The 15,911-nt window shown below is 34.8% G+C and overlaps 2 protein-coding genes across 8 annotated transcripts in view; both read right to left on the bottom strand.

Moving 5' to 3' along the window:
- LOC135844396 (uncharacterized) overlaps positions 1–15,911 on the bottom strand; it is a 141,956-nt gene that overhangs the window by 52,527 nt on the left and 73,518 nt on the right. Inside the window, exons 2-3 of one of the 7 annotated variants that reach the window (XM_065362586.1) lie at positions 14,793–14,920; positions 12,559–14,691 (exon numbers count right to left, since the gene is read on the bottom strand). The exons of the other annotated variants lie outside the window; for them this stretch is intronic. Of the exons in view, the coding sequence (XP_065218658.1) occupies positions 12,875–14,691; positions 14,793–14,871 (1,896 nt within the window). The 5' untranslated portion in view covers positions 14,872–14,920 and the 3' untranslated portion in view covers positions 12,559–12,874. Of the gene's footprint in view, positions 1–12,558; positions 14,692–14,792; positions 14,921–15,911 lie in introns of those variants that run through there. 7 annotated transcript variants of the gene reach the window in all.
- On the bottom strand, positions 7,478–10,513 carry LOC135845076 (uncharacterized). The gene is made up of 2 exons (XM_065363541.1): positions 10,365–10,513; positions 7,478–10,275 (listed from the first exon to the last, which is right to left on the bottom strand). The coding sequence occupies exons 1-2, from the start codon at positions 10,435–10,437 to the stop codon at positions 8,978–8,980; spliced, it is 1,371 nt and encodes a 456-aa protein (XP_065219613.1). The 5' UTR covers positions 10,438–10,513; the 3' UTR covers positions 7,478–8,977.

The raw sequence follows: 15,911 nt of genomic DNA, 5'->3' as shown, positions 1-15,911 counted from the left end.
AAAAACAAAACGAGAATCCAAATTCGGAAAAAATAGTAACAAAAGATTTTCGAATCATACTACCAACACTGGAAACAGATGAAAAAATTAATGAACCAAGCTCTAAAAAAGCAAGACAAAGCGCTGAAATAATACCATCTATATTTAAAAAACAAAAAAATAACACAAAAACTTCAGCAAGAAAAAAATCGCAAAGAATACTAGAACAAAAAATGCGACTAGGAGAGCAACCCAAAGAAATAAAAAAACAAAAATTGGATCTAAAAAACATCAATCATGAAATGGATTTCGAAGATGAACCATATGAACTTTTTTTTGAAACGGTAATGGATGCATATAAGGAAGAAGCACTTAGCTTAAAATCTATTGGAATGCCAATACAAAATCAAGAGGAAGTTGAGAACTACGAAAACATATTAGACATCCCTGAAGAAAATCCAATTGTAGAAGATATAGTCTTCACTGAGTTTGAAATAACCAATGAAACATCCAATATAGGATGGAAATTCACGATGAGAAGCATACCAATAATCGTAATAATCCTGCTATTCATAATTGCATTTTCCCTATTCCAAATATTTTCCGAATAAGAATAAAAAAAAAAAAAAAAAACCATAATATTGCATGTAAAAAAAAATATAATAATAAAAAAAAAAAAAAGAGAACAAAAACAAAAGTTCAAAATTCTGAACTCGGAAATATGAAGAAAACCCAGCGGAAAATCCAAACCCCTTCATTGAGAGGAATAGGCAACTTATTATAGTCACTAATCGCAGCACAGCATGGAGAACACATTTCCAAGAAATTATCAAGTTACATCATGATAGCGATAACATTCAAAATCGAGCGACCAGACGACGACAATCTATCAGTATATGTTGCAAAACGTTCAAGTTAAGTTGTGAAAACTGTATTAAGCCAATTTGCTCTAAGAAGTATTGTGTGTGAAAGTGAACTGAGTTCGCGATTTTAAGACTGTATCAAGATCTCATGCTACGAAGTGAAGACGAAAGCCAGATTATATCTCGATTCGCAAACCTTGAGTTAAAATCAGCTCCCGAAGTAAGTAACACAATAACACCTACCTAGCAGAAGATGAATACACACTAATACGTGAAAAGCTGAATAGAAGAAAACGTCATGTAACTGAAGTCACACAGCATAGAGACTGAAGACATAGGTATTGATCCAAGAATGTGTATGATTTCAGATGGAAATGAAAGTTGCGTTATGCGACAAGTGTTTACTTCCGCTTTTACAGCCGGGAAAATATGCTCCCATTAATGAGAAGAAAAAAGCAGTCGACGACCCACCGCACGTAACTGCATGCAGACATCTATATCATGCATACTGTATAGATTATTCGCTCAACAATTCAAACTGGTCAACGTTAAAATGTTGTCATCCTAACTGCAAACGAAGACTATTCAGAACCGAAATTTCGAAATTGGATTTAACGGTATGCATGCAGAAATTACTGCCTCCCGCGCCGAATCCGGCAACACAAGCCGAACTACACGACGTGAAACGTGAAAACAAAGTGCAAAAAGAAACGATCATGGAAATGCAAGAAAAAGTGACGAAATTAAGTAGCGAACTATCAAAGAAAGAAGATGAACTGAAAGAACTACGAGAAAAATACGACACTTATATAGACGCAAAAACAGATGGTCTAATGACGTCACAGCTTGGACCGGTGGTGTTCGACTTGACCAGCGATAATGACCACGCTCAGTTTGACCAACCTGCGACGTTCGGAGAAGCTATGGAAACGTCATCGAGAGTACCAGCCCCGATAAGTAAAATCAAGCAAGAATATCCATCGCCAATCGATGACATATACCCAGATCAAGTCCATCCTGGTTATGATAGAAGATACCGCCAAGACAGCTATAAGCATCGCTCATATGGACGAGGTTGGGGAAACCAAAGATTTTACAATACCAATGCTCAACGATATACATGGCAGAATCACAGTTATCAAGAAAAGCCGTATCAGGACAGATCTCGTTATAAAGAAAGAACCAAATCGCAAGAAGAAGAGCGACTCGAAAGGCCAGCGATGGAACTCGCTAAATACCACAGCAGATTTAGGCAACGGTTCGGCGTCAGCTCTGCAATGCTAGAGCCATTTTACCCATTAAATTGCTACCCGTTCTATTTCTCAGCAGCGGCACACTCAGAAGACAAGAAAGACCTAGCAGTTGTATTTATGTACGATGTTTTCATGATCGGAGACGGGCATATTGCAGCGATGGCTGAACGTATCATGACAAAATCACCAGCTGACAACGCAATCGATACAAACTACTACCGTAGAGACATGCTGGCATCGCAGCTAGTCGTCCTACTCACACTATTGAAAAAGTTACCAAAGAAACTCATGATTTCCATCGGTAACTTTGACATAGTGGTCGGAACCTCGTATAAGAAATTCTGCGAAGAAATGAACAAATTAGTGGATTTATTCAAAGAAAAGAACGTACAAGAACTCTTCATTATCCCATTAATTGAACATCCAGATCTAAACAAGACAGATTTCGAAGAAATAAAACGAGCCCTAACCATCGACTGGGCCCAGAAGGCTGGAGCCAGAAGAGGCAACATTGATGAGTTCTTCAGAGAGTTAACCAGCACACCAGCAGACATAGATGAGCTCGGGGCCTTCTACGATTTGAAAAAATACGACGCAATGCTGAAACGATTAGCCGAAAAATACGTCCCCTTACCCGTCAACCTACGAGGCAAATTGAAGAAACCAGAGCAGCCAAAAGTCGAACCAGTCGAAGAAAAACCTACGGTAATAAAAATGGAAATCCCAGAGGAAGAACAAACTGCGCCAAAAAACGTCGAATCAGCTGTTTCAAGCCAAATCAACGAGGTCGCATCGTCAACACCGATAACTACACCGCACGACAGAAACCAGTCACAATCGCGGGAGTCTTCATCGAGACCAACGAATTCCAAAATGTCGACAACATGTATAAATGCAGTGAACCCGACCAAAAGTAAAAGAACGACGGTAGCGGCGCAAATAATAGCAAAAAATAAACCAGTGCCAAAGACGACTTTATCCGATACGATTATGCAACCGGACACCAAGAAGCTTCCTTTCCTGCCGGAGTGCACCATCACCCCAGTATCAACAAAGAAAGCCAAACCGACTGATGAGAAACAAAACTCATCCGAAGAGGACCTCGACGGCAATGAAGAAACCGATAAAGAAGAAGCGTAAACCTTACGACGATCCAGGTAAAATTGAACACAAATTTGCATATAAAGACATACCTATTTGAAAACAATCGTTTTAATAACCAAAGTAAAAAGTTTTTTTTTTTTGAAAAAGAAGTGAACTTATCGTTTTTGAATTCGTATAAGAATCAAAGAAATGACTATAATTTTGAATTCAAACTGAGATCTGAGACTCACAAAAATGAAAGAATTTTTTAAGTGTAAAAACAATAGGATCGAAGTATCGTGAAGATAGGTTTCCAAAACCAAAACTTTTCTTTGTTGTTCGTGGCGAATATTTACTAATTAATTCTCACCTTTGTTTTCTAAAATGCTTCAAAGTTGAATTATTTTTAACAATTAATTTCATTGTTGTGCATGTTCCCTAAACTATATTTAATGATTTCATTGTTTTATTTTTCTTTGCATGTTCTTTACTATATTTAATTAGAAGTTATTTTGTCAAATTTTGTGTTCGAAAGTAAAAAAAAAAAAAAAAGGAGGTCGTAAAATAATACATTCAAAATGTAGCAAATACGATCGACACCGACTACTAGGTCATATAAAAAAAAAAAAGAGAGAAAAATTTATATATTTCGATACGAAGTAAAGTATACAAAAAACATTAAAATTTTTTTTTTACATTCGAATACAAACAATAGTCTAGTGTAATTAGTACTAAATAAACAACACAAAAATGTGTAGACGAACCAAGTTTGTCACCTAAAAAAAAAAAAATTTTAGAAAACTAAGCAAAATTTTTTTTTATATAAAATACCTACTCACTTACATACAACACCCCTACAAGGATTGATCCTATTTTCTGACCTAGTTAAGTGCCCAAATTTCTGGATCAAATCTAAAAACAAAAAAAGAAAACTTAGATTAAAAATTTGACTCTCGTATAGTTAAGTTGATGTAAATAGTATACTTACGAAAAATCCTAAATGTGAAGAAAAAATTCTCCTTGGCGCCAAAGGAACCTAAAACAAACAAAAACATACCTAGAATTAATGTTCATATCCATATCTTGATTTTTCCTATAATAATTCTTTTTGTGTAACAAAATAGTTATAACTATTATATGTATAAAATCCTAGTATTTGCATATGTGTAAAAACCTTATGCATGTGTATCATGTACAGTATTATGAAAAAATGATCATAGGTCTGTTTATAAATTTATAATAGGTATATAGATTAAACTCTCTTGTACATAAATGCCATGTGAAATTTAATTATTTCTACGTCTGTTTAGTATAGCCTTAGGTTACGTTTAAAACTTCCGTCAATGTTAGAATTTTTTTTTAAGACAAAAAAAAAAAATAAGTCAATAACAAAAAACTTTATCAAGCTAAGATTGACTAGATATAGGAAGTAATGCTAACTGGCCACAGTTTCATTCCTTGTGAATATGATTTTCTTTGTAAACATATAATAACGTGCAAACTAGTATTATAGATATTATTGCTCTTTTTATGTTTCGTGAATATAACAGTTTTTTAATTACGTACACTCCACTTTATATTGTGGTGGAATTATATTTTTCTTTCTCTTTTTCTTTCTTTCCAATTTTTCTTATTCTGTTTCTTTCATTTTTATGTTCGATGAAAATTTTTTAATTTTTTAATAAAACTACAAAATTCTTTTTTATATAATGGCACGACTGTATAAAGTTAAGATTGACTAGAATTAAAAAACAATGTTAAGACTGAAGAAATACTACACCGTAACGTTGTTTCATACTTGAAATAAGAACGACTAGATTACGACTAGAGAATAGTGATAGAAATAGACTAGAATTAAGATGTTTTTCTCATACATATACCTTCGATTTAAATTAATGTAATTAGGGGACCGGCTAATCACGTATCAAATCAATTTTTCAAAACAATAGTTAAGACAATTCAGTAACTCCAAGGCTCATACCACCGCTTAAACCTTTTTTCAACAAATTCTTTTTTTTTTTTGAAAATATCTTTTTCTAATGACTAAAATCCAAAAATTTCTTTTGTCAACAATCACAATCACACAATAGTAAAACCACTCTTTATAAAGAAGTGACAATAGGCTCTTCGCTACTCACAAAAATTATAAAGGGGAAGTTTTTTTTTTTTATCAAAAATTTCAATTCAAAAAAAAAAAAAATAATAATGATGACAAGTACCACTTACCATTTTCGACCATGTTAGAGATGAATCAATCAGTATAAGGACCATTTGTTTCTTCACTCATGTATCAATGAGATGATCTTCGGATCGATCATGGGTCTTGAATTGAGGATTCATTGTGCCGGAACATAGGCATTGATTCTTCGCTATTTGAAATTGAGATAGTCTTCCATTTGATAATTTTTTTTTACATACAGAATCCTGTATCAAAAATTCACAGAGCTGTCTCCCCGCGCAACCGAGTAAAGTACGGGGGGCAGAGGGGCTTCCCTGACAGTCAGGCAATAACTACACTTATTTGTTTACCGTGCTTCACTCTGAGGGGAATCCGAAGAGTTAACCCACGGGGGGCATATGTAAGGTGGCATTATGGCCTCACTGTCCTCTCAGTGCATCTTATAACGATTCTTAAGTTGGGGAAGATCCTATAGGACTTGGTAAATCCATCCTTTAGGTCTTGACAACTTAGGGATCGTTTGATTTATTAAGGTAAAGTGTAGGTACTTGCGAATTCGAATATTATCGAATACCATTTGGGTGGTCCGAATAATATTCCATCACACCGGGGGGTCCGCGCCAATATTATTATATGGGCGGAGAATTCGCGTAATTACATCTATTTTATGATTGGCTAATATATTTCCCCCATCTCTTGGTAAAAGTAGCGCGAGCCTATCAGCTTTCGAGATCGATTTAGGAACTTTTAGGTGCTTTAGGTATAACTTTAGCTAGGTTCGATCTCGAAATCACTTCTTGTTCGTTCGTCGAGTTGTAGATACGCGAGTGTAGTATAGACCAATACTTAGGCGATCTATGAATCGGTGGACTAGAGCATTTGGTCCGTTTTCCTTCGACTTAATCGTTTGAAAACGTATTCTTATCTCCTTTCTACCCTTTTTAGGGTTCAGTTAATTAGTATTTTCATTGGTTAATTTGTGGCTTAATATAGCAATCAACCACCTCATCTTAGTTGCCCTGTCGTGGAATTGTGATTTATTAAGTTCTCATTGGTGAATTAGTGGTGAATTTACGTGATTAGGCGGTCGAGCATAGTGTCTCTGTTCTAATTACGCTTTCTGGTAAAATCTTAAATTGGTGAATGTATATATTTGAAGAAAACCTTATAATTAAGAGAATGTAATTTGTTACACCGATTACATTGGAGAAACTAACGAATGTGTTTTATTCCGCGAAAGTGGACCTAATTGATACATTAGTTGGTATTTTATGTTGACGTATCCGACGCGATCGTAATAGCCGCAGAGCTAGCAAGGGGTAAGTGCGAATAAGTTCTTTCTTGATATTGCAAAGAGTCGTATCAGACTTCTGGCAATCTTTCACCTGCTAAGGAATATTTCTCATCCTCCTCACTATTACCTTACGTGCACGTATACACTCTAACAAAATTCGAACCAACTATTAATGCATGAAATAATGGTCTTCAAAAGAAAATTACACCACCAGTAAACAATTGAAGTCCCTGATCTCTTGTTATTGTTAAGATTAATCTTGGAACAATGTCTCAACATCTATTACCTGCATTCGAATCAAAATTATTCGAATCGAAAGTAAGGCACAATATTGCTTCAGTAGTCAGTGAATCGAGCGAAGAAAATCCGAATTTTTACAGGACATTCACTCTCTAGCATGAAATAATTTTTCCAGACTTTTCTTAGTTTTCCAGACTACCTACCTAATTTTTCAAATTTTCCAGGTCCTTCAAATAATAACATACACTCAAGTAGCCGGGAGAGGGGGGATTTTTGAACGTTTTTATGAAATCACATTTGCATATGAACTTCGGTATCCCAACCATATTTGAATATCAATTGAGAACCAATATTCATTTTACCACGCATGTGGTCTGATGTTTGAAATTTTAGTTCGTGAAAACTTTTCCATCAATTTTTTTTTACGAATACAACTATTTAAAAAAACGCACAAGTACTACAAAAAATTCAATTACTTATGCTACATACATTTTGTCGATTTTCAAATCACGAGGTTTTGAAATCGCAAGCCACATTCTGTTGAACATACCGTGAAAAAAATCAACTAGTACACTTGCACTTGAAATTTATAATTTTTTTCAATTACGAGTCATTACAAAACGAACATTTCGAAAAGTAGTACCTAATTACTTATGCTACGCTAAAAACAGAAACAAAAAAAAAAACAAACAAACACAGGAACGCTACCTCAGAGATCCCAACAAATTAAAATACATAAAACTGGTAGTGTAGATCAACAATAATACTGACTACATACATAGTAACATGATGAACGTAATTTTCGCAAATTTAAAAATAATTAAGGACAATAAAAACTCTATGTATTTCTCTTTCAACCGATCGATCAATCAAGAAATAAAACGACGCAGACCACCCACATTCTATGATGAATTGATGACACATATGTGTCGACGCATACAGAAATGGGACACGCGACCCAAAAATGGATTTTTTTTAAATGATTGATTTTTATGTAAAATTCATCGTGGAATTCAATGGAACCATCGTTGAGACCGGATTTTTACTCTAAACTGGTAAAAAATGGCTCTAAGGTGAGGTACCTAAAAATTTTTTTAAAAAAGACCAAAAAAAAATCGATTTTTTTATGTTTGGATCACTTTGGAGGCGAAATGGAGCGTTCCACGAGAAAAATACATCAACCAAAATTGTAGAGAATTGAATTTCCAACAACCTATAAGAGATTCATTTTTCTCCAGAATGCATATTTTTTCCGTTTTTGCTCAAAATAAGAAAATTTTACGATATCATTGTAAGATTTTTGTTTTTTGAGAAAAACGGAAAAACTATGCATTCTGGAGAAAAATGAATCTCTTATAGGTTGTTGGAAATTCAATTCTCTACAAGTTTGGTTGACGTATTTTTCTCGTGGAACGCTCCATTTCGCCTCCAAATTGATCTCAAAATTAAAATAATAAAAAAAAAATAAAAAGTAAAAAAATGTTTAAAAAATGAGCACAATTATAACTGAGCCACCCTGTATAATGTAAAATTATCCCGAAAAGTTCGCAAAGAGACTACCAGAGTGTGTCTTAAACATACCCAGCAGTGACCATCCTAATATTTCTAAAATTACAACTGGAAAATTCAAAAACGACTTCAAAAACTTTAAGCGCGTTTTTGTCAAAAACTTGTTTTTGGGCGCGTGTCCCATTTCTGTATGCGTCGACACATATATGTACCTACTTTGATTTAGGAATTTTTTTTTAAATTTTCTTTTGTAAATACTTCTCAAAAAACACATACGAGTATTTCAGAAAAATTCAATTACTTTAAAATTACTATAATTATTAATAAAATGATTTTAAAAATTCAAGATAGGCGACTACTCCTCGAATCAGTTTTCTGAGACAACAGAAATATGTATAAAAAAAGGAACAAAACAGGAACTTCACAAGTAAAAGCGTTAAAAAATAAAAATAAAAAAAAACAACGATAGTTACTATACTAAATGCTAACAAAACTAGGTACCAACTTTAGGAACTTCTTCATAATTGAAAATTATTACAATAACAACTGCAAAAACATTCTTGTTTTGGTGGCAACATCACGCATTCCTTCTTCCAAACGATCGCGATCGATCAATAACGTCTTCAAGAGCCAGTGCTTGAATGTTATGAGCAACCAATAGTGATTTGCAGTGTTCACCGAAGTTCAACGAGTTTATCAGCTGGCCAAGCGCTTCTACAGCATTTTCACGAATTAATTTTTCGCACCATTCGTTGAAAAATGCCTTCTTCGTGATTTCTCGTCTAACGTCTGCACTAACGTGATCAGTTAGTACAGCTGATAAAAAAGTAGAGCTCTGCATCGGTCTATAGACGCTTACGCACCTCTCCAATATTCTTTTAATGAAATCATCATCGCCGTAATTCAAAATCTGGCGCTTGAAATCTTCGCGAGCTGTGTTCCAAATTTCCGCCAAAACGAAGTCTTCGGTACGGTTTTTCAACAGCAAGCTATATAATTCAAAGAATTGCTTTTCGGTGATTAGATCGCGAGCATCGTGCCAGATTGAAATCGCTAAATCATCATCGTCGATATTACTAGACGACGTGTAGTTATCCATGATTTGGACAAATCGATCCATGATCACGCGCAAACGTAGAGATTCGCTCAGCTTCGCTAATAGGAATTTCTGAACGGATGATTCGCGCTTGTTAATCGACCAAATAACTTGTGTAACTTGTTTTTCTGCATCTAAACCATCGAAAAAGTACTCGATGGCTGGCCAGTTATCGACGCGCCGTTGCCGAATCATGAACTCATCGATAGACTGATTTTCCGGCGTTCGTATTTTATCCAAATTATCGGAAAAGTAATACCTCCAATAATATACCAATGGGAACTGAGAGAACTGAAATTCAAAAACGACGTTGAAATCCTTCACCATTGGCCATATTTTTTCTATTTCTTCGCGCAGACAATACGTACAAGCGAGACGAAACTTCTCCTCATCTGACAAGAATTTCAAGAATTTATCATATTTTAATATATTTCGAGCCGTTTCTGCGGAATTGATGGATCCATTCGAATGCCAAATAATACAGTTGACATACTGATAAAGATCAGATCTTTCGTCTCCCCAGAAAAATACATCATCAGCAACGTAAGAGACCCATCGATCCACATTACTCTGTAAGGCGTGGAAATTACGCTCGATTAATTCCGACGACGATTTGGGCACCGATAAGACGTCAATGCATTTGAGTATTTCTCCTTTTAAACAATCAGTCGGGTCACTTACGATTAAACTGGGCATCATGACGGTGGCGTGATTCCATAAAGCGATTGCTGCGCTAACTGATGCAATTTTTTCCAATCTAGGTGCGGATATCGGTTTACCTACAATAGTTTCATCAAAACCACCGATTAGTAAAACGTCTATGGAATAAAATGAACTGGATGAATGAGAGAAAAATGATGTAACTCACAATCACCATGTTCCAGGTCTCGATATTTGCTTTTCGACTCGCTTGATGAACTCGTAAGTATGTATCCAAACATGTTCTCGTTAGTGTCAAGTCGTCGTAATCAAGAGCATCCGCAGTGAACTTGAATAGTTCAACAATATTTCGAATTATTCCTGTTTTCAAACAAGAAAAATTTGGACTCAATTAAGCAAATATCGGGTAAATATTAAAATAGATGTAAGGATTCAATTTAGTAATTTAAAACAGACTCGCAAAATTACACAATTACAATAGCTATCCAATGAGGGAATCTTCATAACCCGTAAACTTCGATTGAGCTTAAATCAGGGCCACCGAGGTAGCCCGTCATTAACACCTTAAAATCAAATTTCAAGCCAGCACGAGTTGATTTTTCGATTTGTGAATAAGTATGTAAAGCAGACATAGGTAACTTTTTGATTCCAAAATTGTATATTTTTGCAGTCAAGTACATTTTCTGGCACGTACGGTAATTTTTAAATTTTGCTAGAAGCTGCGGATCTACTTTGAAGGGGAGATCAGGAGATGAGAGCGACTTCAGGAATAGATTAGGTATTCAGTGATTTTTGCAAGACATATCATGCAATATTGAAATTTTGTAAAAAATTGAAATTTTCAATTTGTAAATTTGGAATTAGATACTCGTACGTGAAGAGTGCAGGGAAAGAACCAGGTAAGTCACTTTTTCAAACTTTTGTGTTACGGCGTTTTGAAGTATCAGAATGCTCCAATTTTGTAGTGAATTTGAATTTCATCAAAGTAATGACTGGAAACACATCACACAACACCCCACAAACACAACTTGAGGCATGCTAGAAAAAAATTGAAGAGATACGCCAGTCACGAGTTGAAAAGTCACTCTTTTCGTGAAAAAATCAAGCAAAAAATCGGAAAATTAGTGTTTATCAACAACTTAAATTCGATGAAAATTGATTATTATGATGACATAATGAAAAATTCCGCATTCTAAATAGTAAACGATGTTGAAATTTTCTTCCTGTCGCCTCACATTTGGTCTCGGCTCATTTCTCTCCCCTCCCCCTTTTTTTAAAGGCTATTTTAACCACAAAAAATCGACTTTTTTCAAAATCTAAAAGGACTACATTTTTCTACTCCTTGGTGTTAATTTAATTCATCCCTAAACTCATTTTTGAAAAAAAGTGACTTACCTGGTTCTTTTCGTGGACTCTTCACGTACTCTAACTATAAATTTGAAACAGTCAAATTTAGAGGGTAAGAAGAGTCAATTCAAATCGAAGGGTTCTAAATTGATTCGGGAGTAAGTCGATTTTCATCTCGAAATATACCAACTCTTTTTGCAAAAATTCAATACAAATGTAGTCGTGTACCTATCCGATGGAATTCACCAAAAATTGAAAAATCAACTTTCGCACCTCTAAGTTTGAATCTCAACACTCCTTTGAATTCATTGATTTAACATATCTTATAAATATTAATATATCACTTTCAAAGCAATCGCAATCGGATACCGAACAAAGCGAGAGCAAACGCCTTCAAAATTACCGATACAACTTCAAGAAGTAAAATACCTACCTACTGTTAATTTTTAGTGTCAGAAGTTGATTTCGTATTTCGTTAGCATTGGCAATTTGGCATGTTTTGAAATTGAACAGTAATTTATAATCAATTCCAATTTGGAACAAGAAAAGAAATTTGGCTCCAGCAAAGCGAATGAGAAAATGTTTTGAAAACTCATTTACCTACTCGTATCTAAAACTTGAATTGAACAGAATTAGGCATTTTTTATGCGAGAAATCGATTTGATTAGTCTTTGACATATTATTTCAAATTCAAAGAGCAATTTTCTAATTATTTTATAACAAAAAAGCATTGGCCCGAGCAAAGCGAGGGGAAAATCTCTCGTATACTTATTCGTAATTCAAAAAACTATTCAAGTATGAAAAGTTCGTTTTTTCAGCTCTGCCATTTTTCAGAAATTTTAAATCTGCAATAGAAAAGAAAACTGACTAAAGCAAAGCAAGGCAGAAGCTTTGAAAATGTATGGTTCGAGAAGTAAAACGAAGTGAACCACTTACATTCCATGATGATGCTTTGATTATTTCTACATTTGGCAGTTTTCAAATCACAGTTTAAAAAATTCAACCATAAATCTGTTCACTGTTCAGCACATCGTGAAAAAAATTCAACCAGTACATCAGCGTTTAAAATTTATAATTCTTTCTAAAATCGCCTCCAATTACGAGGCCTTGGCCTTACAAAATCAACAGTTGATGTACTAAACACGTCAATAACAGAAATATGAAAAATCGGACGAAATTCAAGTCACAACTAAATTAGTACATACAAAACTTACTCATAAAATGTAGTACTCGAGTGAGTAACACGAAAAAAAAATTCCAACTAAGAACGATTAAGTATTCATAACAAAAAAAAAAAAAAAAAAAAAAATACCAACTTAAGGAACTTAATATAAACTACATTACGTATAATCTTCGCATATTTGAAAATATTTACAATAAAAAATTCAAAAACCTTCTTTTTATTTCGGCAGAAACATCACGCTTTCCATCTTTTAATCGATCGATCAATAGACTCCTCAATGTATTTTTATCAGCGTCAGATTCGAGAAATAAGCAAGCCCATTTTTCCGTCCTGCTCAAATACCCTTTTATCATCATATTGTAAAGATTATTAATACCCTCGTGTGAAAAAATAATTCTTTTTTTAAACTCGGCGGTCTGATTTTCTGGAATACCATCGGCTATAATTTTAACTAATACATAATTCGTCGAACCGAAATGCTTTACACAAGCGTGGAAACCAGCATTTGACATGAGTAGTTTGCTTTTGTAATCGAAAATTATTTCTGGATACGATGAGGCGAGCGGAGCAAGTAAATCAATCAACGTTTCTAAATTTCCAGTCGAATAATAAGTCAAACATTGCTGATCGAGATTTCCCAAATAATTGTTCAACAATTTACGGACCACTTGTACCGATGAATGATATGATTTCGGGAACACAAAATCCAACAGATTAGCCAGCGCTTGAATGTTATGAGCTCCCACCAGTGATTCGCAGTGTTCATCAAAATACAAAGTTTCGGCGATAGTCCATTTGAATTTGGTCGATTCTTCCGCTGTGGGGAAACACGAGTTTATCAGCTGGTCAAGCGCTTTTACAGCATTTTTACGAATTAATCTTTCGCAACATTCGCTGAAAAATGTCTTCTTCGTGATTTCTTGCCCAATATCTGCACTAACGTAATCCATCAACACAGCTGATAGGAAAGTGGAGCTCCGCTTCGGTCTATATACGCACCACTCCAATAGACTTTTAATGAAATCATCATCGCCGTAATTCATAATATGAAGTTTTAAATCTTCGCGAGCGGTGTTCCAAATTTCCGTCAAAACAAAGTCTTTCGTATGGTTTTTCAAGAGAACGCTAAATAAGTCAACGAATTGTTTTTCGGTGATGAAATCGCGAGCATAGTGCGAAATTGAAATCGCTAAATCATCATCGTCAATATTTCTGGTCGACGTGTAGTTTACCATGATTCGGACAAATCGATCCATGACCACGCGCAAACGTTGAGATTCGTCCAGCTTCGCCAATACGAATTTCTGAAAAGCTGATTTAATCAGGTCGTCTATCAACCAAATAGCTTGTGTAACTTGCTTTTCCGCATCAAAACGATCAAAAAAGTACTCGATGGCTGACCAATTATTGACAGCCCAATGTTGAATCATGAATTCATTGATACACACATTTCCCGGTGTTCGTATCCTAACCAAATTATCGGCGCAGTAATATCCCCAAAAGTACACTAAGGGATACTCAGAGAGTTGAAATTCGCTGACGAGGTAGTTTCTATTACCCATGTTGGGCCACAATCTTTCTACGTCTTCTTGTAGGCAATACATGCATGCAAGACGAAATTTCTCAGGATTCGTTAATTTTATCGATTTTATTAAACTTTTAACCGTTTCTGGAGCATTTATTGTTCCATTGTGATGCCAGATGATGCGGTCGATGTGTTCATAAAGGACAGATCTTTTTGCTTTCTCGACGAATACTTCTTCAGATAGATAGGTAATCCATCGATTAAAATTACCTCTTAGGGCGTAGAAATGGCGCTCAATTGATTCGGACAACAATTTCGGCATCGGTATTACATCAATGCATTTGAGTATTTCTCCTTTTAACCGATCAAACGGGTCACTTTTGATTAAACGGGGCATCGTGACGGTGACGTGATTCCATAAAGCGATTGCTGCGCTAACTGATGCGATTTTTTCCAATCTAAGTAAAGAAATCGGTTTACCTAGAACAGATTCATCAAAATCATTAATAATTAGAAGTACATAGATCGTGGATGGAAAAAAACGTATGCTGAATGAATGACAGAAAAATGATCCAACTCACTATCACCGTGATCCACGGGCTGATATCCTAATTCCGAATCGCTATCGTCGTCGTTTGATGAGTTCGAAGGTCTAGACATGTTCTCGTCGTAACAATAAATCGCATTCAATTAAGCAAATATCCGGCACCTATCAAAATAAATGTTTGGATTCAATTCAACTTAAAAGCGATCCGCAAAATTACAAAATTACAGTTACTTCGATTAAGCTTAAATCAGAGCCACTGAGACAGTACGTCACTAGCATTTTAGAATAAAATGTTGAGCGACCACGCGAGTTGGTTTTTCGATTTTAAACGAATTTTCGACTATATAAAATAGGCATAGCTTTTTGGTTCCCAAATCGCAGATTTTTGAAGTCTAATCCACTTTCTAGCACGCATGAGAATTTTTAACTTTTGCTAGAAGCTTCGGATCTACTTCGAAGAAAATATGAGGTCGACTTCAGAAATAGATTAGGTTTTCAGTGATTTCTGCAAAACATATAATGCGATGTTTCAGGGTGCCTAACAAAATTTCAAAATGAAATGGCAAGACTTCAGCAGACCTTTTTGCAGGACATTTCTCAAAACATTTGGGATTTCTTAAGGAGGAGGAGGGGGGTGGGTGAGGCAAATTTTTAGCTTTTCTAATGTCTTCAAATATCTCAAGACTTATTTCAAGCAAGCGGATGTCAAAAATACAATTTTATCATTTCAAATTTGTGATTGTATTTTCACCTTCGAGGTTCTTGTTATAATCGAATGAAATGAATGAGGCGAATAAAAAACTCTTTCCAACGTGACAAATTTTTAAAAAATTTGGAAAATTTGAACATTTGAAAAAAATATACCAATTTTTTGAAATAAAACAAGTTTGGAATTTTTAATAACAGTAGAGAGAACAAACTGACCTTAGCGAAAGCTCTCGACAATCAGTATTTTGAGAGCTACCTAAAAAACAATGTTTTTCGTGTGACAGGGTGTCCACTCATTTCTGAAAATTATTTTCCCTGACTTTTCCAGGTTTTCCAGACCAATTTTTCCATTTTTCCAGACATTTTTTAAAATTTTTTTATGCCTATCCCACACTTTAAATAAAGAGGAAATTTTTTTGGGGGGGGGAGGTGTAATTTTATTTCA

The sequence above is a fragment of the Planococcus citri genome, chromosome 4, assembly GCF_950023065.1.
Source record: "Planococcus citri chromosome 4, ihPlaCitr1.1, whole genome shotgun sequence".
Taxonomy (NCBI): domain Eukaryota; kingdom Metazoa; phylum Arthropoda; class Insecta; order Hemiptera; family Pseudococcidae; genus Planococcus; species Planococcus citri.
The sequence above is the reverse complement of the archived record's forward strand: the minus strand, read 5'-3'. Positions and strand labels throughout refer to the sequence as shown.

Coding starts and splice junctions, on each gene's coding strand:
- LOC135845076 (XM_065363541.1), bottom strand. CDS start 10,437: ATGTTTGGATACATACTTACGAGTTCATCAAGCGAGTCGAAAAGCAAA. Junction 10,276..10,364: donor AGACCTGGAACATGGTGATT/GTGAGTTACATC, acceptor AAACTATTGTAG/GTAAACCGATATCCGCACCT.